The 26215-nt window shown below is 38.3% G+C and overlaps 1 protein-coding gene across 7 annotated transcripts in view; it reads right to left on the bottom strand.

Annotated features, from left to right (window-relative positions):
• Positions 1-26215, bottom strand: part of DOCK3 (dedicator of cytokinesis 3) — a 525427-nt gene that overhangs the window by 182855 nt on the left and 316357 nt on the right. For all 7 annotated transcript variants that reach the window (XM_025885347.2, XM_073901288.1, XM_073901292.1 and 4 more), the window contains 2 exons: positions 18491-18639; positions 74-158 (listed from right to left, as the gene is read on the bottom strand). In XM_025885347.2, coding sequence (XP_025741132.1) covers positions 74-158; positions 18491-18639 — 234 coding nt within the window. The remainder of the gene's footprint in view (positions 1-73; positions 159-18490; positions 18640-26215) is intronic.

Raw genomic sequence — 26215 nt, 5'->3', positions numbered from 1 at the left:
ATGTAACTAGGGAAAATAGAGGAGAAAAAATGAGGTGTGCAGGAACAAACTTACCCTGTGTTAGATTTCTTACCATTTTATAGAGATCTGAGACACTAATCTGGTCTGAATCCACTACTTCAAAGTCCTTTCGGGGCACCAAGTCCAGGCCCAAATGCCTAGTAAACAGAAAGAACACACTCAGCATGCCATGTCCTCAGATTACTCATCTCTCTTTATGTACCCAGAAGCTCATAATTGCCATGACCTTGCGGACAGAGATTGAGACACTACCCCAGTAGGGACATGCTTTTATCCAGTAACACGTAATTGTGCTCACCTTAAGGTAAATAAATGAGGCTGGGGATTTTAAGACTGACAATTTTAATCACCAAACAGTTCCCCTTTGTGATGGTAAAAAGAATTCATTCAGTATCATGTCTATAAGAGACTGCTTGAGTTCATTAAGTATGTATTTTCTATAGATTATTAATAAGTCATGTTTTATTTTTCTCTTCCTCCCAATCCTACAAGTATGCTCAAGGCTCAGTCATGGATTACTTTCATTAGGATGAAAAAATTATTCAGGGTCCAAGTAGATTTGTAATTCAAAGACATAAAAAATCACGGTGCTCCAAAAGATAGTGAACTAAAAAAAAATGTATGTTTTAATTGAGTTTTTATCTCATTTTCAATTTAATTAATACTGGCATTGGTTATAGTAAAGACTTTACCACACATTAGCCAATGTTTGTTTGTTTTACCTCAAAACTTTTTTTTCAGTTCACCCATGTGTGTTTATTTGTATTGCCAGCACACAAGGTTATTATTCCCCCATACATTTTAAATTCCTTGTTTTCTTCTCTCACAGGTGATGATCAAGGCTTTTACTTCTAAAAAGAAATCTTAGATGCTCTGTCCTTCCTTAAATTCACAGACAAAAGGAAGCTAATAACATTCTTTATTCTAACTGGAAATGTTCATTTGTGTAAAACATCAAAAGTTCTACAGTTGTCAATTTTTGACTCTCCGATGATTAGCCAATATGTTAAGAAACTTTATATGAAAGTTTAATCAAGGAGTACTACTCCTAAAAATACTCCAGGTATTTGGAAGATCTGATATAACTTTCAGAGGGAAGAATAAGAGATGGTGATTAATGATTGATTAAATACGGCAGGCAGTATGAGGCAGTGTAAATAACTTCAGACAGCGAGAACTCCTGCATTCAAATACGGCACATAATTTATGTTCAGTAAATGTTAGGTCTTTTCTCACTCTCTAAATCTGGAGTCAAATGGAGTTAGGGGGTTGTGGACCCCGAAATTGCTTTCAACAGTATGTGTGTGTGTTCATGTATGAATTTTTTCTGAGGAGAGGGTCTATAACTCTCATCAGGGTTTCAGAGCTGCTCTGTGACCACCCTATACTCCAACACAAGGGTTATAAATTACTGTATCTGGCAAAAGTATTCCATAGACAATGAAAGGAGAAGTATGTATTTTTTTCTCAACTAGACTACGAACCACTGTTAAAAAATACTAGCAAAACTAATTCTGTAGGCTCTTTCTGTGCATAAAACTGCCACTCATTTAAAATAAAACCATGTGATGGGGCGCCTGGGTGGCTCAGTTGGTTAAGCGACTGCCTTCGGCTCAGGTCATGATCCTGGAGTCCCAGGATCGAGTCCCGCATCGGGCTCCCTGCTCAGCCCTGAGTCTGCTTCTCCCTCGGACCCTCCCCCCTCTCATGCTCTCTCTCTATATATCATTCTCTCTCTCTAATAAATAAAATCGTTAAAAAAAATAAAAATAAAACCATGTGAGAGGCGCCTGGGTGGCTCCATCATCAGTTCAGGTCATGGTCCCAGGGTCCTGGGATCAGGCCCCGTGTCAGGCTCCCTGCTCAGCAGGAGGCCTGCTTCTCCCTCTCCCACTCCCCCTGCTTGTGTTCCCTCTCTCGCTGTCTGTCAATAAATAAATAAAAATCTAAAAAAAAAACCCCACAACCAAAAACCATGTGAAAAAATAAATTAATAAAACCATGTGTACATCCAAAATGCATTTGTTTTATTTATAATTTATAACTTATTTATAGGAACAGATATGAAGAGGTTAAAGAAGTTGCAATAAGATTGCTAAAACAAAAATAGAAAATCAAACTTATATGAAAAAGGTAGAAGCAAACATACTAATCGCATAGGTTAATATGATAACCACGATTAAGAATCAAAATTCAAATTGGTACTTTTTAGCAGGCAAGAAAAAAGGAAAAACCTGTTTTTCTACTAAAAGATAAAAACTCAAGTTCTTCTATTATATAACTTACATCATCCTTTAATACAAAAACATGACTTTTTATAGGGTGCCTGGGTGGCTCATTGGTCAAGCATCCAACCCTTGATTTTGGCTCAGGTCATGATCTGAGGGTTGTGAGATCTAGGCCCATGTTGGGCTCTGTGCTGGGCATCGAGCCTACTTAGGATTCTCTCTCCCTCTCTCTCTGCCCCTCTCCCCCATGCTTGTGCTCTCTCTTTCTCTAAAAAAAAACGGGAGAGAGAGAGAGAAAAACATGACTTTTTAAAGAAGAAATAACTTTTGGTACTCAGTTTTGCATGATGAAATCAGTAATACACTGTTGGCCTTAACTATGATAGTTTACTGTTTAATGGCAAAACCATGCTATTGAATCTGATTATTGAAGTTAATGTACTTAGGTTGATAAGAGATTTAATTTTTCTACCACTGGGATCCTGTCTTCTTATATCAAAAAAATACTGCATTTAGTCACTTCATATTAGTTATTCTTAATTTCTCTAATATAATGTAAGGTCTCTGGCTTCCTGCACTTACTGCATGTAAAGGCAGCAGCATCACAGAAAGCAAAAGAAAGATGAAGCACATCCTTTCTACCTCTCTTGTCATAAAAAGCAATTTACATCATAAAGATAATTTTGCAGGTATGACCTCAAAGTATTTAAAATATTTCTATATGCATGTAGAAAAACAGTGGAAAGGTAAAAAAAAATGACTTTAGTATTTATATTAGGGAAATTAAATCATACATTTGATCACTAAAAAACACTTTCCAATTTTCAAGAGTCAGCTACTGAAACTTTCTAAAATACAACAATGAAGAATCAAATTCCATAAATATTCTTTAACCATTAGTTCTCATAAAATATATAATAGTTTAACTATTACAAGTAACAAAAAGGACTGTGTGAATATTCCAATCAAAACAGATACTTTCAAAACAACAGCATTAGAAAAAAATCCCACCCAGTGGACCTAAGTCAATAGGGCTGGGATTGAGCGCATGTGCTTTGTGGTTGTGCACCACACACAGCGATGGGCTGTCTAGACTGGCATTTATGCAAACTCTGTCTTAGCACTGTGACACCCTTAGCTTGCTTGTCCATTCATCTACCCATGCATACACCCATCCACTCACCCCACAGGTACTCTCTGAGGACCTATCATTTCCCACCAGTGGTCCTGGATACAGGGAATACAGCAGTTTTGAGTCAAGCAAATGTTCATATTCATCTGGGAGCAGTGTTTTCTGTCTCCTAGAAGTCAGTAGAGCACAGTACCTTTTAGTTTCTTGATGTCATTATCTTAGGAAATAAAATTATTAATGGGTGATCTGATAAAATGAAGACTGAGTTCCTTCTACTGAGATAGTCCTCAAAGGAGGAAGAGTAGTTTTCAAAAGCTAACTTGGAGGACTGGCCTCACTGGAAAAAGGCAGAGATGCTGTACAGTGAGAAGCCACACACATTCACTACAAATTTCATTCTGGAAAAGAGGTTTCTGGCTATTTCTCCCTGTGGTTTACTCTAAGAACAGTGAACAGCAGGTGCAGAGAGTGATTAATCTAGTCTTTTCTCTGACTTCCCAGCACAGGGAGGCAGGGCAGCAGAGTACTGAGGAGCATGGGCTCTAGTGTCAGACTGCCTGATTTGCACTTCGGCTCTTCCTCCAAGGCACACTGTCCTCTCTACTATCACAGGCTGTGAAAGCATTTAGCACACTGTCTGGAATTGTAAACTACCACTGCTGTTATAATTATCATAATTATGTGTTACATCATTAACCAAAATACGGCCTAAAGTACAAGGACTGGGTTCAAAGAGATACAGTGTCTGAAAGAGACTCTTGAGCAGATGAACACAAGCTGGAGATATACATCTATGCATATCTATATACAGATGTAGTATAGAGCTGCTTTTTCAAAAATGGTCTTACTAATTATTTAGGTGAACAGTCTTCACAAAAACATTTAGTGTTGTCTCACCACCTGCCATTGATCACTCACTCATTCACTCCAATAATTCAATAAATATTTATTAGCACCTACTCTGTGCTAGGTTCATGCCGAACTTAGGGACACAGCAGTGAATAAGAGATACTCCTGGTCCTACATTCTTTCATGGGCACCTCTTTAAAAAGAGGCCCTGAATCTCTATATCAAATTCTTTGAATTTTACATTTCTTTAGAATGTTCTATATTCTATTCTATTTTCCACTGTCATTTTTTCTTCTGTCATTTTTTTGTCTTGTCATTTTTTTCTTCTGTCATTCCTCATCTGAACCACAGAACATAGAAAATAATGCGAAGTTAATTAATTATTAACAATGGATATTTTAAGTTATCAGGACTCAGTTTTCCCCCCAAATTGGCTGAGAAAGGCTAGAGATACTAAGATTTCCTGTGTGCACCAAATGAATCATTGAACACTACACCAAAAACTAATGATGTACTATATGTTGGCTAATTGAATTTAAACAAACAAAAGATTTCCCTTATGTACTGGCTTTTTCTAATACTTACAGTAAAAAGAGCATATAGATAATAACTACACTAATGAAAGCATAGTTTGTTTATACTTATATAATAATATAAGACATAAATAATAAGAGCTACCCTTTACTGAACATTTACTTGGGATAGGCATTTTATATATATCATCTTTAAGCAATATGAGATGTAGATGTATTAGATACATTTTATAATTGAGGAAACTAAAGTCCAGAGAGGTTAATGAAGTGGACTATGAAGGGGGCAGAGGTGGGCTTGTCTCAAACTATGTCTGTCTTACTCTGAGCCGATGGTATTTCCACCATACCTGCTATCTTTCTACTAAGAACCATTAAAGTTAAATACTAATAAGGGACTGTAATCAATTCAGTCATAATAGTTTGAGGGATGATTTTGTGCAAATATATCAATCCAGAAGGAAACAAATACAGATTGGTGAATGAGGGGCCACCAGTCATAAGAACAAATCTATTTTATTAGGTAGATTCACATTCACATAGTGCCTACTAAGTGCAGACATTGTGCTAAGTGCAAGATATGATGATGAGCAAAACAGATGCACAAAGAGTGAGTAAGAGAGAGATTTACTCATCTGAACATAACTTCATGGAAGGATTTTTGACACATGCACACTTTAAATATCGTTATCTCAGACTTCTTGGATATAGCAAGGTACTAATTGATGGGCACAACACCCTGTTTCAGAGTAACTCTAAGAAGAAGTTTTTGGAAACTTCTGCTAATTTCAGGCGTCCTGAAGCTGGAAAATATCACCACATCCTTAAAGGGAAAGTACTGAGCCATAAACCCTTCTGAATCCTAGCTAAAAATCTACTCAGAGGAAATTTGTTGGCGTGAAGAAGGGGGTGGTGGTATTTTCTGCATACTACAGCCCAAACTTCTGCTTGTGCTGCTTCCTCTAAAAACAATTCCCTTGGTGAAGGATATAAACTGGGTGAAGAAAGGGACATGGGTGGGTTAGGATATATGAAAATCTGAGGGAGAGGGTAAAAAACAGAGGAGGAGTAGAGAGACTATGATAGAGGGAGAGAAAGACAATATAAGAACTAGAAATTATATATTTATTGGTGATTTGTCTTAAATGTAGAGACTTCAGTATAAAAATATATGCATTATTTCATTTGATAATCTACAGAAACATCATTCTAATTCAACAAAAGTTTGTAAAATGCTTACACCATATTCATATCTGTACTTTCATCCTAAAGAAGAAGTACAAAAATCTTACAAATTATTCTATGAATAAAGCATTTCTTACCTAGATATTTTTCTAAGGCAAAGATCAATTAACCTGTGGGTCCTGGGTTAACAGGAGTTTAACTTAGGTATGCTATAGTAGCAATGAGATTAGAATGAGAAGAAACTTTTAGCAACATTTTTATGGAGGGTGTTGAAAATATTAACACATTGAAATTATATTGCTAGATAAATTATTTTAAAATTCCATTGGATAGGATGTAATTAACTGACTTTTTCTTTGAATATGAGACTTATGCAGAGATAATGGCTAGTTCAGTTGAGCACAACTTTGTTTTATGCCCTTCCTGTATTTCAGTTTCTAAAAATGTAAGAACACAACATTTTAAGTGCCAATTTTTACACGATATAATTTTAGTAATTTTTACTTATGGAATGAGTATACATATACGCAAACAGGCCAACAAGTATAAGCCATATAAATTTAATTCTGGGATCTTCAATTCTTTTTGCCAAATAAATAAGAATTCTTAATCTCAGGAAACAAAATAAAAATTGTTGTTATGTAGATGTGGAATGCTGCACTTAATTTAAACTCTAAATAAAAGAGTATATAATACCAGTTTACTTTCTATCTTTGAAAGTTCTAAGTCAATGTTAAATCAGATATATACTATGGGACATACAGTGTTCACACTAGGAGAATAGAACAAAGATCAAATAACCCATAGACTAGAAATACTGGCAATAATTTGCTTGGTTTTAAGACTCATACTTAAAAATACTCAGAGAGATGGTAAGGTCCTGCATAAAGTATATGGGCTTTGGGATCAGTTCTGGGTATAAAAACCAGTACTACCACTCACTATGCAACACTGGAAAAAGTACTTTGGAGTCTCAGTGTCCTCATCAGGTAAAACAGAGCTCTTGTCTTGGAAGAGCATAATAGAATTTCATTATAACAATGCATATGTTAGGGGCACCTGGGTGGCTCAGTGTGTTAAGCATCTGACTTCTGGCTTCAGCTCAGGTCATTATCACATGGGTTCTGGGAGCCCCGCATCACGCTCCATGGGGAAGAGGCTTGAGGCTTCTCTCCCCCCTGCCCCAACTTGCACATGCACTCCCTCTCTCTCTAATAATAAATAAATCTTTAAAAAATGCATATGTTAGACCATGCACTTGCCACAGTGATATAACTAGATGTACTCAATAATAACTGTTATTAATAACTTCTGAAACAGGTTTTGACAAGGCAGAGCTATGATGTCTGTGTAAGGGCTTATTACACAGTGGGGGGAGGAGCAAGATGGCAGAGGAGTAGGAGACCTAAATTTCGTCTGGTCCCAGGAATTCAGCTAGATAGGGATCAAACCATTCTGAACACCTACGAACTCAACAGAAGATTGAAGAAAAGAGTACCAGCAACTCCCTAAACAGAAAGTTGACAACTTTTTGGACGGTAGGATGTGTGGAGAAGTGAATCTGAGGTGATACTCAGAAGATAGATGGCGGGGGCAGGGAGCCTCCGTTAGCCACTACTGTCAAGTGATAGAGCAGCTGAGCACAAAAGTTAGAAGTTGACTCCGCTGAGGGACGTCCCTCCAGTGGCTAAGCGGGGGGTGGAACCCTCGCGGGAGAGTGTGGTCTCAGGACCCTCAGGGTCACAGAAAGACCGGGGATGCCTGAGTGCAGCAGAGCTCCCAGGTATCGGAGCAGGGAAGCTGGCTGCAGAGACGGAGCCGAGGTGCGGGCTCTCAGCTCGGGGTTGCCATAAACCGTGATCCGCGGCCCAGTTGGGCCACTGCTGCTCCAGCAGGGACCCAACAAGAGGCAGATCCAGGGAGACTCCCCTTCCTCCCCCGGGAGGAGAGGTGCGGGAGCGCACCGCAGGGATCTGCTGGGTTTGGAGACTCCACACGGGGTCGGGTGCCAGAGATAGAAATGCTCGGTCACAGGCCGGGTGAGCACGGAGTGTGGCTGGAGACCGGGGAGACGGGAATGACTGACTGCTTTTCTCTGTGGGCGCACTGAGGAGTGGGGCCCCAAGTTCTCGGCTCCTCCGGGGGGAGATTGGAAGGCCACCATTTTCTTTCCTGTCCTCCAAAGCTGTGCAGAAAGCTTGCAGAGAACAAAAGCTCCTGAGAGCAAACCCGAGCAGATTACTTAGCCCGGGCCGGCAAGGACAGGGCGATTCCGCCTCCAGCAAACACATTTGCAAACCAGGGCAACAGGCCCCTCCCCCAGAAGATCAGCAAGAACAGCCAGCCAAGACCAAGTTTACTAATCAATGAGAAGGGCGGAACGCCAGCACTAGGGGAATACAGCACATAGAATTCATGGCTCTTTTCCCCCTGATTCTTTAGTCTTTCAAAGTTAATTTTAAAAATTAAAAAAAAATTTTTTTCTTTTTCTTTTCCCCTTTTTCAACCGACACCTTATCAATCCTTTTTTTAAAAAATCTTTTTTTTATTTTTCATTTTAGAGTCATGTTCTATACCTTCATAGTAGTTAACCTTACTTTTGGTATATATGTATATATGTGTGTGTGTGTGTGTGTGTGTGTGTGTGTGTGTGTGTGTGTGTATATGTTGTTCTCTCTTTAAAATTTTGGGATACAGTTTCTTCTAACAGACCAAAATATACCCTAATTCTCTAGTGTATGGCTTCGTTCTAGTCTCCTGCCTGATCACATTCTCTCTCTTTTTTTAAAAATTCCTCTTCTTTCTTTTTTCAACCACCTTCTTATCAATTCATTTTATAAAATCTTTTATAATTTTCATCTGTACAGTCATATTCCATCCCTTCATCGTATTTACCCTTATTTTTGTACATATGTAGTTTTTCTTTCTTTAAATTTTTGGGAGGCACTTTCTTCTAAAAGACCAAAGTACACCCCAAATCTAGTGTATGACACTGATCTATGCACCAGCCTGATCATATTTGATAATATTTATTTTTTATTTTTTATTTTTTCTTTCTTTCCCTTTTGTTTCTTCCAGTTTCAGGTCTCTTATGATTTGTTTGTGTATATTTTTCTGGGGTCATTGTTGCCCTGTTAGTATTTTGTTCTCTCATTCATCTCTTGTCCTCTGGACAAAATGACAAGATGGAAAAAATCACTTCAAAAAAAAAAAAAAAGAACAAGAGGCAGTACTGACTGCCAGGGACCTAATCAATACAGACATTAGTAAGATGTCAGAACTAGAGTTCAGAATGATGATTTTAAAGATACTAGCTGGGCTTGAAAAAAGCACGGAAGTTATTAGAGAAACCCTTTCTGGAGAAATAAAAGAACTAAAATCTAACCAAGTCAAAATCAAAAAGGCTATTAATGAGGTGCAATCAAAAATGGGGGTGCTAACTGCTAGGATAAATGAGGCAGAAGAGAGAATTAGTGATATAGAAGACCAAATGTTGGAAAATAAGGACACTGAGAAAAAAGAGAGATAAACAACTACTGGATCATGAGGGCTGAATTCAAGAGAGACGTGATACCATAAGATGAAACAATATTAGAATAATTGGGATCCCAGAAGAAAAAAGAGAGAGAAGGGCAGAAGGTATTTTGGAGCAAATTATAGTGGAGAACTTCCTTAATTTGGGGAAGGAAACAGGCATCAAAATCCAGGAAGCACAGAGAACTGCCCTCAAAATCAATAAAAATAGGTCAACACCCCAACATCTAATAGTAAAACTTACAAGTCTCAGAGACAAAGAGAAAATCCAGAAAGCAGCTCGGGACAAGAGATCCATAACCTACAATGGTACAAACATTAGATTGGCAACAGACCTATCCACAGAGACCTGGCAGGCCAGAAAGGACTGGCATGATATATTCAGAGCACAAAACGAGAAAAATATGCAGCCAAGAACACTATAATTAGCTAGGCTGTCATTGAAAATAGAAGGAGAGATAAAAAGCTTCCAGGACAACCAAAACTAAAGGAATTCACAAAAACGAAACCAGCCCTACAAGAAATATTGAAAGGGGTCCTCTACGCAAAGAGAGAGCCTAAAAGTAACATAGACCAGATAGGAACAGAGACAATATACAGTAACAGTCACCTTACAGGCAATACAATGGCACTAAATTCATCTTTCAGTAGTTACCCTGAATGTAAATGGGCTAAATGCCCCAATAAAAAGACACAGGGTGTCAGATTGGATAAAAAAAACAAGACCCATCGATATGCTGTCTGCAAGAGACTCATTTTTGACACAAAGACACCCCCAGATTGAAAGTGAGGGGGTGGAAAACCATTTACCATGCTAATGGACACCAAAAGAAAGCTGGGGTGGCAATACTTCTATCAAACAAATTAGATTTTAAACGAAAGACGGTAATAAGAGATGAGGAAGGACACTATATCCTACTTAAAGGGTCTACCCAACAAGAAGATCTAACAATTGTAAATATCTACGCCCCTAACATGGCAGGAGCCAATTATATAAGGCAATTAATAACAAAAGCAAAGAAACACATTGACAACAATACAATAATAGTGGGGGACTTTAACACCCCCCTCACAAATGGACAGATCATCTAAGCAAAAGATCAACAAGGAAAGAAAGACCTTAAATGACACACTGGACCAAATGGACTTCACAGATATATTAAGAACATTCCATCCCAAAGCAACAGAATATACATTCTTCTCTAGTGCCCATGGAACATTCTCCAGAATACATCACATTCTAGGTCACAAATCAGGTCTCAACCTGTACCAAAAGACTGGGATCATTCCCTGAATATTTTCAGATCACAATGCTTTGAAACTAGAACTCAATCACAAGAGGAAAGTCAGAAAGAACTCAAATACCTGGAGGCTAGAGTATCCTACTAAAGAATGAATAGGTCAACGAGGAAATTAAAGAAGAATTAAAAAAATTCATGGAAACCAATGAAAAGGAAAACACAACTGTTAAAATCTTGGGGATGCAGCAAAGGCAGTCCCGAGAGGAAAGTATATAGCAATACAAGCCTTTCTCAAGAAACAAGAAAGGTCTCAAATACACAACCTAACCCTACACCTAAAGGAGCTGGAGAAAGAACAGCAAATAAAGCCTAAACCCAGCAGGAGAAGAGAAATAATAAAGATCAGAACAGAAATCAATGAAACAGAAACCAGAACAACAGTAGACCAGATCAACGAAACTAGGAGCTTGTTCTTTGATAAAATTAATAAGATTGATAAACCCCTGGCCAGACTTATCAAAAAGAACAGAGAAAGGAACCAAATAAAAAAATCATGAATGAAAGAGAAGAGATCACAACCAACACCAAAGAAATACAAACAATTATAAGAACAAATTATGAACAACTATATGCCAGCAAATTAGATAATCTGGAAGAAATGGATGCATTCCTAGGGATGTATAAATTACCAAAACTGAACCAGGAAAAAAAAGAAAACCTGAACAGAGTATAACCACTAAGGAAATTGAAGCAGTCATCAAAAATCTCCCAACAAACAACAGTCCAGGGCCAGATGGCTTCCCAGGGGAATTCTACCATTTAAAGAAGAATTAATACCTATTCTCCTGAAACTGTTCCAAAAAATAGAAATGGAAGGAAAACTTCCAAACTTGTTTTACGAGGCCACCATCACCTTGATCCCAAAACCAGACAAAGACCTTATCAAAAAGGAGAATTACAGACCAATATCCTTGATGTACATGGATGCAAAAATTCTCACCAAAATACTAGCCAATAGGATCCAACAATACATTAAAAGGATTATTCACCACGACAAAGTAGGATTTATCCCTGAGCTGCAAGGTTGGTTCAACATCCGCAAATCAATCAACATGATATAATACATTAACAAAAGAAAGAACAAGAATCATATGATCCTCTCAATAGATGCAGAAAAAGCATTTGACAAAGTACAGCATCCTTTCTTGATCAAAACTCTTCAGAGTATAGGGACAGAGGGTACATACCTCAATATCATAAAAGCCATCTATGAAAAATCCATAGCAAATATCATTCTCAATAGGGAAAAAGTGAGAGCTTTCCCCTAAGGTCAGGAACATGGCAGGGATGTCCACTATCACCATTGCTTTTCAACATAGTATTAGAAGTCCTAGCCACAGCAATCAGACAACAAAAAGAAAGAAAAAGCATCCGAATCGGCAAAGAAGTTAAACTCTCACTCTTTGCAGATGATATGACACTATGTGGAAAACCCAAAAAACTCTACCCTAAAACTGCTAGAACTCATACAGGAATTCATAAAGTGGCAGGATATAAAATCAAAGCACAGAAATCAATGGCATTCCTATACACCAACAAGACAGAAGAAAGAGAAATTAAGGAGTCAATCCCACTTACAATTGCACCCAAAACCATAAGATACCTAGGAATAAATCCAACCAAAGAGGCAAAGAATCTGTACTCAGAAAACTATAGACTACTCATGAAAGAAATTGAAGAAGACACAAAGAAATGTAAAAACGTTCCATGCTCATGGATTGGAAGAACAAATATTGTGAAAATGTCAATGCTACCTAGAGCAATCTACACATTTAATGCAATCCCTATCAAAATACCATCCACTTTTTTCAAAGAAATGGAGCAAATAATCCTAAAATTTGTATGAAAGCAGAAAAGAACCCGAATAGCCAGAGGAATGTTGACAAAAAAAAAAAAAAAAGCAAAGCTGGTGGCATCACAATTCCAGACTTCCAGCTCTATTACAAAGCTGTCATCATCAAGACAGTATGGTACTGGTACAAAAACAGACACATAGATCAATAGAACAGAATAGAGAGCCCAGAAATGGACCCTCAACTCTATGGTCAACTAATCTTCACCAAAGCAGGAAAGAATGTCCAATGGAAAAAAGATAGTCTCTTCAACAAATGGTGTTGGGAAAATTGGACAGCCACATGCAGAAGAATGAAACTGGACCATTTCCTAACTCCACACACAAAAATAGACTGAAAATGGATGAAAGACCTAAATGTGAGACAGGAGTCCATCAAAATCCTAAAGGAGAACACAGGCAGCAACCTCTTCGACCTCAGCCGCAGCAACTTCTTCCTACAAACATTGCCAAAGGCAAGGGAAGCAAGGGCAAAAATGAACTACTGGGACTTCATCAAGATAAAAAGCTTTTGCACAGCAAAAGAAACAGTGAACAAAACCAAAAGACAACCAACAGAATGGGAGAAGATATTTGCAAATGACATACCAGATAAAGGGCTAGTATCCAAAATCTATAAAGAACTTATCAACTCAACTCTCAAACCCAAAGAACAAATGATCCAATCAAGAAATGGGCAGAACACATGAACAGACATTTTTCCAAAGAAGACATCCAAATGGCCAACAGACACATGAAAAAGTGCTCAACATCACTTGGCATCAGGGAAAATCCAAATCAAAACCTCAGTGAGATACCACCTCACACCAGTCAGAATGGCTAAAATTAACAAGTCAGGAAATGACAGATGTTGGTGGGGATGCAGAGAAAAGGGAACCCTCCTACACTGTTGGTGGGAATGCAAGCTGGTGCGGCCACTCTGGAAAACAGTATGGAGGTTCTTCAAAAAGTTGAGAATAGAGCTGCCCTATGACCCAGCAAATGCACTACTGGGTATTTACCCCAAAGATACAAATGTAGTGATCCGAAGTGGTATGTGCACCCTGATGTTTATAGCAGCAATGTCCACAACAGCCAAACATGGAAAGAGCAAAGATGTCCATTGACAGATGAATGGATAAAGAAGATGTTGTAGATATATACAATGGAATATTATGCAGCCATCAAAAGGAACGAAATTTGCAACAACGTGGATGGAACTGGAGGGTATTATGCTGAGCAAAATAAGTCAATCAGAAAACGACATGTATCACATGATCTCACTGATATGAGGAATTCTTAATCTCAGGAAACAAACTGAGGGTTGCTGGAGTGGTGGCAGGTGGGAGGGATGGGTTGGCTGGGTGATAGATTGGGGAGGGTATGTGCTACGGTGAGCGTTGTGAATTGTGTAAGACTGCTGAATCACAGACCTGTACCTCTGAAACAAATAATACATTGTATGTTAAAAAAAAGAAGAAGAAGAAGAAGACAGTAGGAAGGAAAATTGAAGGGGGGGAAATCAGAGGGGGAGATGAACCCAAGAGACTATGGACTCTGAGAAACAAACTGAGGGTTCTAGAGGGGAGAGTGGTAGGGGGATGGGTTAGCCTGGTGACGGGTATTAAAGAGGGCATATACTGAATGGAGCACTGGGTGTTATACGCAAACAATGAATCATGGAACACTATATCAAAAATTAATGATGTAATGTATGGTGATTAACATAATAAAAAAAGAAAACATAAAAGTTTAAAATTATATTCAATTAATATTTACTTATATCAATTAAAACATAAAAATACATTCCACAAACACTGATTGTGCATCTCCCACATGCCAATGTATGCAAAGCTTCAGTATTTTATGGCACTTAAAAAAGTGTGGTGGGAGAAGCAGCATGGAACGCTCAGGGCATAAAACAGGAACGATGGATACGGTAATCAGTGCTCAGCTACTGTGTGGAACAAGTCTCCTTTACATAACCTAATGTACGAAGTGGCTTTACTTCTACAGTAAACCATCTCTTCTTCAAAGTAAGAAGGAAAATTTTTTGAAGTGTTAGTTCAAGTGAGAACCAGAGAGAACAGTCCTATTGATTCTGGGGGAAATAGGCCTTTTTTCTTTAATAATGATAGATGTACAAAGTTCTCATTCAAGTTTTTATATTTTCCACTGGGGGTAAAGGGAAAAATGGAAAGAAGAGGAAGAGCGGGAGAGGAAAGAAGTGGAGTGGGGGAGAGAAAAGAGGGAAAATGAGAGAAGCTGGGAGAGGAGGTAGAGGGGAGGGAGAAGGGAAAGAGGGAAGGGGATGGAACTACACTCCTGATTTTTATGTTTATTAAAATGGACATATAAATACTCCTCCTCAACACACATATACACTTTGCTGAGAAAAAGTTATTAATGAAGGTGGGATAACTCTGCAATTTACTTGACAGGTATTTGTAATGGTCTTTCCCTTTTTCAAATATAATTTGAATTCATTTCCAAGCCATCATCTTTAAGTTTTCAGATTTGATTGCAAAATCTGATTGGTCTGTTCCCTAAGTTTTATTACAAAGAGGTATTGATATTTCTTGAATATTTCTCTTCTTCATTTACTGGTATGCACAACTGCAGCTAAACTGTAACATAATGACTTCTATACAACTTAGTGTCATCAGCTCGTTTACAATTTGCTTGACACATAAGAAATGTAATTTTTGCAATTATTGCTATCATTAGTTTATTAAATAAATGGAATAATACCATTTTATAATATAGTACTGTTTGGGGCTGAGGAGACAGAATCAGTAGCTATGCTGTGAGCTAACATCCAGTACTTTGCCAGATTTTTATTGCCGAAAGTTAGATTTAGAGAACACTATCTGATCTATGGTACACCTGAAGCCACATTATATCATAGAAGGAGTCTGTGGTGTGTGCCAAGCAACCCTACTGACAGTCAAGAAAGGGTGTAATTTAATGAAACAAACAAGGATAGGATGCTTTCACTTCAAAAGGTCACATATAGCTAATTTAGGGTTGTATTTTTTTTTTTTCTTTTCTAAGGATGAACAGGATCCACTCTGGGTTGGATTGAGATCAGATTCTGTGTTTCCTCTTTCTTGATTTGCTCTTCCACTTTTGCAAGAACACATTCTCAAGCCCCTTCTTAAGAAATAGGCCATCAAAGGTAACTTCCACATCCATGAATACTTTAAAATGGCTTTGGCTGGCCCTTCCACTTGATTAGATAGTTTGGCTGTTTATAAAATTCTGGCTGGCAAACCATTTCCCTACAGAATTTTGGAAGATATTAATTCACTATATTCTAGCATCCAGTGTTACCAATAAAACTTTTGAGGTTGGTGTGATTCTTCTTCTTTTGTAAGAAGACTTGTTTTCCAGCCTGAAAACCTTTTAAGATCTTCTCTTCATCTCTGCAATACCAAAATATCTTAAAGTGCTTTACTGTGGGTTTTTCCCCCTATTCATTATACTAGGTATTTTGTGGGCTCTTTCAATCTAAGACTCCTGGCTCTTTGGCTCTGGGAAATTCTATCATTTCTTTAGAATTTCCTCTTCATTGCCTTTGTTCTTTTTCTGGAAATTATAATATCTGATGTTAGACCCCCTGGATTGAACCTCTGTATTGTTCTTCTTTCTTCAACTTTCCCATCTTTCTGTTTTATTTTCCCAGAGATAACATAAAATTTCTTACTGCTCTCATCTTGAATGTTTTATTTCAGAAATCTCATTCTCCATTACTTTTTCAGAGTATTTTATTCTACATAATGGGTCTTGATTCTCTTTGAGGATGCACAGAGGGTTTTTTTTTTTTTAGAAGTTTTTTACTAATCTCTAGTTGTCTCTTGCGCCAGCTTATTTCCTGGGGGTCAAAGTATTTTTGTTTATCCTGATCTCTCTTCTCTGTTGAAGGATTTTTTTTAAATACCTGGTGATACTGAATTGTCCATCACAATTTAAAAGCCACTAGAAGAGCGGGGAGTTTTTGCATGTGACTAGCAAGCTTCTCTTTGCAGTAAGTGGAAGGGATCTGGTAATTACACTTTGGAACCCTTAAATGGCACAATATGGAGAGCTTTGCAGTAAGGTACCAGTGCACACTCTTGTTGCCCAATTCCCCCCAGACAGTCTGTCATTGTATTTGTTTATCTGAAGGGGAAACAAACACCTGGCTGCCAGTCTTTCTACTCCAGGCAGTGGGTTAGTCCTTTTATATACTTTTAAGCAATCCCTCCTTTTTAAGTACCAAGGCACACTCCTATCCTCCATGATTCTGCAAATTGCAGGACAGAACAGCTCTTTCATTAGCTAAAGTTTCTTCCACATAAACTGGGCTTCCTCCATCACTAAGTACTCTATACACTTTCCAGCTTCTAGAAATGATTTCGTATATCCCATTTATTGCTGAGCCCCCTAGCATTCTTTTTTTTTTAATTTTTTTATTGTTATGTTAATCACCATATATTACATCATTAGTTTTTGGTGCAGTGTTCCATGATTCATTGTTTGTTCATAACACCCAGTGCTCCACGCAGAACGTGCCCTCCTCAATACCCATCACCAGGATAACCCATCCCCCCACCCCCCTACCCTCTAGAACCCTCAGTTTGTTTTTCAGAGTCCATCATCTCTCATGGTTCGTCTCCCCCTCTGACATACTCCCCTTTTCTTCCTCTCCTGTTATCTTCTTTTTCTTTTTTCTTAAAATATGTTGCGTTATTTGTTTCAGAAGTACAGAACTGTGATTCAATAGTCTTGCACAATTCACAGCGCTCACCGTAGCACATACCCTCCCCAATGTCTATCACCCAGCCACCCCATCCCTCCCACCCCCAACCACTCCAGTAACACTCAGTTTGTTTCCTGAGATTAAGAATTCCTCATATCAGTGAGGTCATGTGATACATGTCTTTCTCTGATTGACTTATTTCACTCAGCATAACACCCTCCAGTTCCATCCACGTCGTTGCAAATGGCAAGATCTCATTCCTTTTGATGGCTGCATAATATTCCATTGTGTATATATACCACATCTTCTTTATCCATTCATCTGTCGATGGGCATCTTGGCTCTTTCCACAGTTTGGCTATGGTGGACATTGCTCCTAGCATTCTTTTTATTTTTATCATTTCAATGATGTCTTGAGAGGGAGAGGAGCTAAAGACTTGTACTAAAATATATTTAAGGTGATATGTATCTTTAATAGGAAGCAACCTGGTCACTTCACAGTTCAATGGACTTGATTTTAAGATAATGAGACAAAATCACTTGAGAATTATATCAATTATTATGTCTAGGAAGAAATAAAATTTGAATACTATCTACTCTAGCTTCCTATTCCAAAGTTAGAATACTATGAAAACAGCAAATAATCATACTTACTGCATAAATGCAGGACTATTTTTTAATGACAAATTAGTTAAGAATATTCTGAATTACAGATGTAGACAGGTCTCATTTGTAGTATATGCTTACTCAGATTAATTGTATGGCCATAAAATGTAAAAGACACAGAATTCACATGAAAAAATAAAGATACAAAAAGATGAAACAGAAGTATACTCTGATTACTGAGATCTAGAATCAAGGATTTTGAGCTGAAAGAGACCTCAGACGATAATGCAGTCCAATTATTTAATTTTCCAGAAGTGAAAATAAAGACTGAGAGAGTTTCAGTGTGTAGAGCCAGTGAATGTCCTTTGCTAAACTAAAAGAAACAACTACTCATAGTAAAAATGATCAAAATTTAGTGGAGAATATAACAATGTCTTTTCATCACTAAAGAGAAGCTTTGATCAGGTACAAACTCTGTAAGAATTGAGTTAACATAAATGTAACTGAAATGCCCAAATGATATTCATACTTACTCATTACCCCAGTCCAGGCGCACGGTGATATGCCGCTTAACCTCCCGCACCTGATCCTGAGTAAGGTGACCAGACAGTAGCTGCCTTCGAAGGTCAATAAGTTCATTCATCACATGGCGTAGCTTGTAGAAAAGATCTACTTTGTGTTTCTGAAAGGGCATTTTTGGTGTTGGGTGAAATGGAAAAGGGATATGGAAAGAGAATGAAAAAAGAAAAAGAAATAGTTAAACTATGAAAAGTGTTCGTTTCTCTAAACCTCTAAAAAAAGGCAATATAAAGAGGAGCATATTTAAGAATCTTAAAGTCCTCAGTTTCTACTGTCTAAAAATCTCTATATAATGACATCTAACAAGTAATATAATTGATGTGGATCATGTAAAGTACCATTTATCTCTACTCCATTTGGGACAATTCATTTTCCAGTAAATCAGAGTTACTAAACTTAGAACAGAATGTTAAACAGGAGCCTAGAGAGCTGTTTCCTCTGTCAGAAGTTCCTACGTATGTAACATCCCTGGTTTCTCTAGGAGGGATACTCAAGTTGGGGAGGGCAGAGAGAGAATCACTTGCCCTACTTTGAAGGAACTAAGGTTTCAATAAAAAGCCAGTCTCTGTAGTTAACATTCACTCCAGGTTTCCAGGCCTCACCTAGTTTTAATTAGCTTTTGTAAACAATATGCGTCCCTAGTGTCATAGATTTCTACTCTTTTCAGTTTAATAAAAAGTTATCACCTTTATAAGAGTTAAGTGGAAACATCTTAATGAACTTAATTATGGACATTACAGGGGTTTCAACCTTACAGGTAAAAAATGTAAATGCCATGACAATAGATGCTTGAGGAAAAAGATTTACTTAAGAATACAGATTTAAAAACTAAAGTCTTATTTGCTCACAAGTACAATCTTGGTTTAGAAATGTTTAGGTTTCTGTTTCTGTTATAGAAAAGCATGATTTTATATGATAATTAAAAGTCTTGGAACGTAACTTATCTATAAAGAACGCTCTTTAAGGTCAGACCAACCTGTACCATAGGGTTAGGAAAGCCTCTATCTGGAATTTCCCCTAAAAAGACCCTTGCCAAAATAAGCTTAATTAAAGTAACTATAAATAAAATTAATAATAAAGCAAATTACAAACTAGCAGAATCAGCTAATATTCTTAGGTGGCAGTGATCTTATGATTAAAATGTTCAGGACATCATGCTACTTAGAAATCATCTAATAGAGCATGAGACCTTTAAAGGTCCATCTCATAGAGAAAGTATTTTTAAGTAGAAGACCTTAGGAATCATACACTCTAACGACATTTCAAATAGAATGCGGTCCTTTCTTCACTTGATGATCATACGAAAAAAAGTTAAGTACCTTGATGGCACACAATGCTGGCAGAAGGGCAGAACTCACAAATTCTTGCCAGTTCAAGTAACAAGGCCTAAGCAAATTATATCATCTGGAAAATTGAGATCTTAAGGTAAGCAATAAAGGCAATGTGGTCTTTGCTTCCAGCACATGCATTTCTTTTTGATAAAACAGGGCCACCTGTCTAAGTTTAAAATAGAAAGTTATTTTCCCATCAAACCACACACAGTGATCTATTGCATACACACATAAGCATTTATTCATTCACTTGATTTACAAATGCTTACGGAGCACCTGATGAGTGCTATTACTCTGTTGTGATCCAAAGTCCCTACATTTATGTTTCATTCTAGAGAGCAGAGATAGACCAGAGACAAATACATAATGGTGGTGATAAGTTCTAAAAAGAAAATTAAAGCAGAGTGGGGTCAGTAGCTGGTCAGTGGTGGGTTGGCTGGGGCGTAGGGGAAGGTACTGCTTCAGGTAGGGTGGTGAGGGAAAGACTTCTTTGGAAGCAGAACTTTAAGTAGGAACCTGAATGAAATAAGGTGACAGCATTTGGGAAAACTGGGATAGTTTATTACACTGTTAACTAACTAGAATTTAAATGAAAACTTGAAAAAAAACTGGGGAAGTTTTTGAGGCATAAGAAACAGCAAGAACAAATGCCCTGCTGTGGAAGTGGACTTAGCATGTTCATGGAGAACAGAGATGTCAGTGCACCTGCAGCAAAGTGAACAAGGGAGAAAGTGGTGGTGATTCAGTCAGAGAGGCAACAGGGACCAGATTAGGCAGGGCTCTTGTGTAAGCCATGTGAAAGGGTTTGGCTTTTATTCCAAGCAAGACAGGAAGCCACGGGAGATAGGGAGCAGAAGAGTGACATGATAGGACTTAAAGTTTGAAAGCATCACTCTGAGTGAAAGTAAACCATGAAAAAGCAAAGAGGAAAGCAGGGGTTCCAGTCAGGAGGCTTTTTATTACAACAATCCACAGGATGACAGTTGATAAGAGAAAGCTAAGAATAGTAAGGTAAAACTTTTAGGACTTGGAGATTAGACATGTTTTGTCCATAGAGCTGTTGGGATCTGCTGATGGATTAGATGTGGGATATGAATGGAGTCAAGGATTACTCTTTTTTCCTGGCCTGGGGAACATGTCCGGAGAAAGGACAAGGTTCAATTTGGACATGCTAGGTTTGACACTGAGTTCCAACATTTAGAGGCCAGGATAGTATCTAGCACAGGGAACTAAGAAGGAAAAAGCAGTGAGATGACAGGAAAAGCAGGAGTGTATTGAATATAAGGTTTTAAGGAAGACTGTCAAATGCATTGAGAGGTTAAATAAAACATAGACTGAGAGTTAGCAACTGCATCTGGAATTGTGGTAGCCATCACTGACTTCTCTAAGGGCAGTAATGGGAGAGAAGAGAATGGGAACAGAGTACAGACAGCTCTTTTTTAGAATTTTCAGTAATTGGAAGCAGAGAAATGAGGTAGTAGAACAGTGTTGTACACTCAGGGGAGGGTTGTTTTTTTTTTAATGATACGAAATTTCAGGCTATTTTTATGCTGAAGGGAATGATTTAGTAAAGAAAAAAAATTTGATGATGCAGGTGTTAAGTCCTTCAGTAGCCAAGAAGAGATGGGTCCCAGGTCAAAAGGGAGGCCCCGTTTAGGCTGGATATTCTATATATTACCACAGAGGAAACACAAAGAACTCAGATAATGACACGCGCATTTGGGAGATTTGGTGACAGGAGAACTAAATTCTTCCTCTGGGTGCCTTATTCTCAAGGAAATAAGAAGCAAGGTCATCTGCTGAGAGTGAATAGGGTGGGAGAGGGTGTTCAAGATTTGAGAATAGAGAAGATGTAAAACAGTTTCATAGGGAGGGGTAACACAATCTCAGCAGGAGATAGGTAGTTCAATTGTCAGATGGTTTTGAGATTTGTATACACTTAAGTGTGGTTATGTGTATTTTTTAAGCAAAGTGTAATGATGTATATTGATACCGAAATATCAAGTATGTATGTACATATATGTATGTGTGTGCATGTATATCTATGCACAAATATGTACACACATGCACATATATACAAAATATTTATGTAACATATACATGCACACATATATAGTATCGATGCCAGAATATACTAATATAGTCTTTTAAAATATTAAACAGTCATCTATTGATCAAGAGTTTCTAACAGATTGTACTGTCCAAAGATGACTACAATAACTCCCAAGTACTATTTTGCACAAATGTGATCCTCACACTCCTCCAGTATGAGATGGAATCTGTTTCTTCACACTTTCGAATCTGGGCAGACCCTGAGACTGCTCTAACCTATCAAACACAAGAGCAGGGAGCTAAAGCTAGTTCTAGATGCAGCCCTTCACTTGTCTGGCAGCTTCAGCCTCCTGCCTCTTGGAATACATGTTCCTTCTGGGAGTTTCACTCTCAGACTCCAGCTGTCATGCTGTGAAAAGCCCAAGCTGCATGGAGAGCCCACAAGGAGACACTCCAGTAAGCAGTCCCAGCTTTATGAGTGAGCCATCTTAGCTGCTATACCCAGCCTAGTAGAACCTTCAGGGGACTACAGCTGCTACACAAATCTGACTGCAATAGAATGAGAAACCCTATGTGAAATCTACCCAACTGTGCTCACTCTATCCAGAGAAGAATGAAACATAATAAATAGGTGTTGTAAGGCATTAAGGTTTGGGGTAGTTTGTTATGTAGATAATTGGGAAAACTGTACAGTATTTTTTCCAAATAGAAAAATCAGTTATTATTTCTAATTATATGAAGCTGGGAATGCTAATCCTGCACTAAGAATGAAATGGATCACATAATCAGAAAGTAGAACTATTATTACAATCAATTTGGTGCTGTGGTGCTAATTTCTTTCTCCAGTCCAACCTAACGACCTCTTTGAGCAGAGGCCCTAGCACTAGAGGCTGCTCCACCAGCACCACTATGACACCACACTGCACTCTTGGATTTGCTACCAAAAGACACTCACCACTCAAGGTGAGCAATCTGGAGTGACTGGCCGCAGAGCACACAACTGACCTAGAATCACTTGACACCACAGGATAGGTGAATGCCCCCGTCAGGCTGAACAATCCTATTCTACTGAGAGTCCTGCTCCTCGGTAGATTAAAATAACAGTACAATTAGGTTGGTGGTAAGGTTTAGCTTTCCTTCCCAATCATCCCTAGTTCCTGTTAAGGCTAAAATAAAAGCAGGAAAATTAAAAAAAAAATCAAAAGAAAAAGAAATCTATAGGCCATCTTAGCAACATGCTCAGCCTCTCCAAAAGATCTATAGTCTAATATTTGTCAAGAACAGTTGCAGAATATTTGGGAAGTATATTGAACAGTCAGCAGAAACTATAAATTTAGAATAATTAAACTACTCTGCAACCACATGCCAAGCAGAATTTGCCTCACCACTGTGAAAGAATCCCTGGAACTGGGCAGAAAAAAAAAATGTGAGTTTTAATAGTCCTGATTTTATTTTATTTTTTTAAAGATTTTATTTTATTATTTTTAAAGATTTTATTTATTCATTTGAGAGAGAGAGAGAAAGCACAAGTAAGAGGGGAGAGAGAGAAGCAGACTCCCCACTGAGCAGGGAGCCCGACACAACAAGGGGCTCAATCCCAGGACCCGGAGATCATAATCTGAGCCAAAGGCAAGATGCTTAACCAACTGAGCAACCCAGGCTCCCCTTAATACTCCTGATTTTAGAATTATTTTTACTAAACTGCTTGTAACCCAATGTAGAAAGAAAGGCTGTGCTGCAGTGATGCTTCTCAGTTAGCAAAGGACCAAAGCTGTTGAGTGCCCATCACCAAGGATGCTAGCTTTATTTTAAAACTACACATGCACAACGACTGGTTAATAGATGCTAATGAAAGATTATAAATATCAAATTTAAAAATTACATCAAAAGTACTACTATCCTCAAAAAGCACAAGTATCCTGCCATGAGTACTAAAAGCTTTAGGTGAAAACCAATTTTTAATTTTTTTTATTATGTTCAGCCAGCATTATTTTTTTATTTTATTATGTTATGTTAATCACCATACATTACATCATTAGTTTTTGATGTAGTGTTTCATGATTCATTGTTTGCGCATAACAACCAGTGCTCCATTCAATATGTGCCCTCTTTAATACCCATCATCAGGCTAACCCATCCCCCCACGCCCCTCCCCTCTAGAACCCTCAGTTTGTTTCTCAGAGTACATAGTCTCTCATGGTTCATCTTCCCGTCCGATTACCCCCTTCATTTTTCCCTTCATACTATCTTCTTCTTTTTTTTTTTTTTTAACATATAACGTATTACTTGTTTCAGAGGTACAGGTCTGTGATTCAACAGTCTTACACAATTCACAGCACTCACCATAGCACACACCCTCCCCAATGTCCATCACCCAGCCACCCCATCCCTCCCACCCCCCCACCACTCCAGCAACCCTCAGTTTGTTTCCTGAGATTAGAGAATTCCTTTTATCAGTGAGATCATATGATACAGCCAGCATTAGTTTTTGATGTAGTGTTCAACGATTCATTAATTGTGTATAACACCAAGTGCTCATCACAACATGTGCCCTCCTTAATACCCATCACCCTGTTACCCTATCCCCCACCCCCCTCCCATCTGTAACCCTCAGTTTGTTTCCCAGAGTCCAGACCAATTTAATGGAAGTTAAACAATACATCTAAAGCTCAAGTTGTTAAGAGCAGATTCCCAATCTCTTTCTGTTTTGTTTTACTTCTTTCCGTTTTGCCGAACTTCTTACTTTTTGAACATCCTTTTATTTATATATAGGGAGATGGCTTATTTTCTCACTTTATTTTTTTTTTTTATTTTCTCACTTTATTGCTTGAAAACAAACTAATTATTAAGAACTTGAGTTTAGGGGGGCTCCTGGGTGGCTCAGATGATTAAGCATCTGCCTTTGGCTCAGGTCATGGTCCCGGGGTCCTGGGATCCATCGGGCTCCCTGCTGAGCGGGGAGCCTGCTTCTCCCTCTCCCTCTGCCTGCCGCTCCCCCTGCTTGTACTCTTTCTCTGTCAAATAAAAAATAAAAAATCTTAAAAAAAAAAAAAAGAACTTGTGTTTAGGGACACCTGGGTGGCTCAGACGGTTAAGCATCTGCCTTTGGCTCGGGTCATGATCCCGGGGTCCTGGGATCGAACCCTGCATCGGGCTCCCTGCTCCTTGGGAGGACTGTTTCTCCCTCTCCCACTCCTCCTGCTTGTGTTCCCTCTCTCGCTGTGTCTCCGTCAAATAAACAAATAAAATCTTTAAAAAAAAAACGAGTTTATTCAAACTTCTGAAACTATTATAACATTGTATTTGAATTATACTTGAATAAAATAAATTTTTAAAACTCCAATATTTGGGGGCTGCCTGGGTGGCTCAGTCGTTAAGTGTCTGCCTTTGGCTCAGGCCATGATCCCAGGGTCCTGGGATCGAACCTTGCATAGGGCTCCCTGCTCAGCAGGGAGTCTGCGTCTCCCTCTTCCTCTGCCTCTCTCCCCACTCCTGCTCTCTCTCACACTCATTCTCCCTCTCAAATAAATAAATAAGAAATCCTAAAAAAAAAAACTCCAGTATTTTTTTTTACTGCTGTTAAATAAAGTCTCTTATCATGAAGTAACCTCTAATCCTATTCTATTTGCATTATACATCAGAGCTCTAGAACTCATCCCAGTATAATATAAAAATATCTAAAATAACAGTACTTGCAACCCCAATGACACTTCTGCCAAAAATATCTTTAAGCCCAGGAATTTAGACTGTCATTTTCGGTTGTTCCACAACATAGTTGGCCAAAGCTTGAAACTGAGTTCAAAAGAGAAATTTCTGTGAAACAAAAGAGTATCTAAATCCAAGCTATTTCATAATGATCTTCAAGTACATATCTGCAAGAAATGAAAATGCAAAGCAGCAATGTGGAAATTCTTTTTAAACTGTTCACAAATATGGGGATGTATCTTTTTTTTTTTTACTTTCCCCAAATGGCGTCATCCAGGGGTCACTGCCATTTTATTTCCATTGCTTGCCAACAAGAGCCTGGCAAAAGCTTCCCTCCCCACCACCTGCTTCTTTTTTTTTAATGTAATGTTAATCACCATTCATTACATCATTAGTTTTTGATGTAGTGTTCCATGATTCATTGTTTGCATGTAACACCCAGTGCTCCATGCAGAACGTGCCCTCTTTAATACCCACCACCCAGCTAACCCATCCTCCCACCACCCTCCCCTCTAGAACCCTCAGTTTGTTTTTCAGAGTCCATAGTCTCTCATGGTTCATCTTCCCCTCCAATTTCCCCCCTTCATTCTT

Source organism: Callorhinus ursinus, unplaced genomic scaffold (assembly GCF_003265705.2).
Source record: "Callorhinus ursinus isolate GAN/ISIS: 27379988/994484 unplaced genomic scaffold, GSC_fseal_2.0 scaffold15, whole genome shotgun sequence".
Lineage (NCBI taxonomy): Eukaryota > Metazoa > Chordata > Mammalia > Carnivora > Otariidae > Callorhinus > Callorhinus ursinus.
Note: the sequence above shows the minus strand (reverse complement) of the source record. Positions and strands in the feature narration are given on the sequence as shown.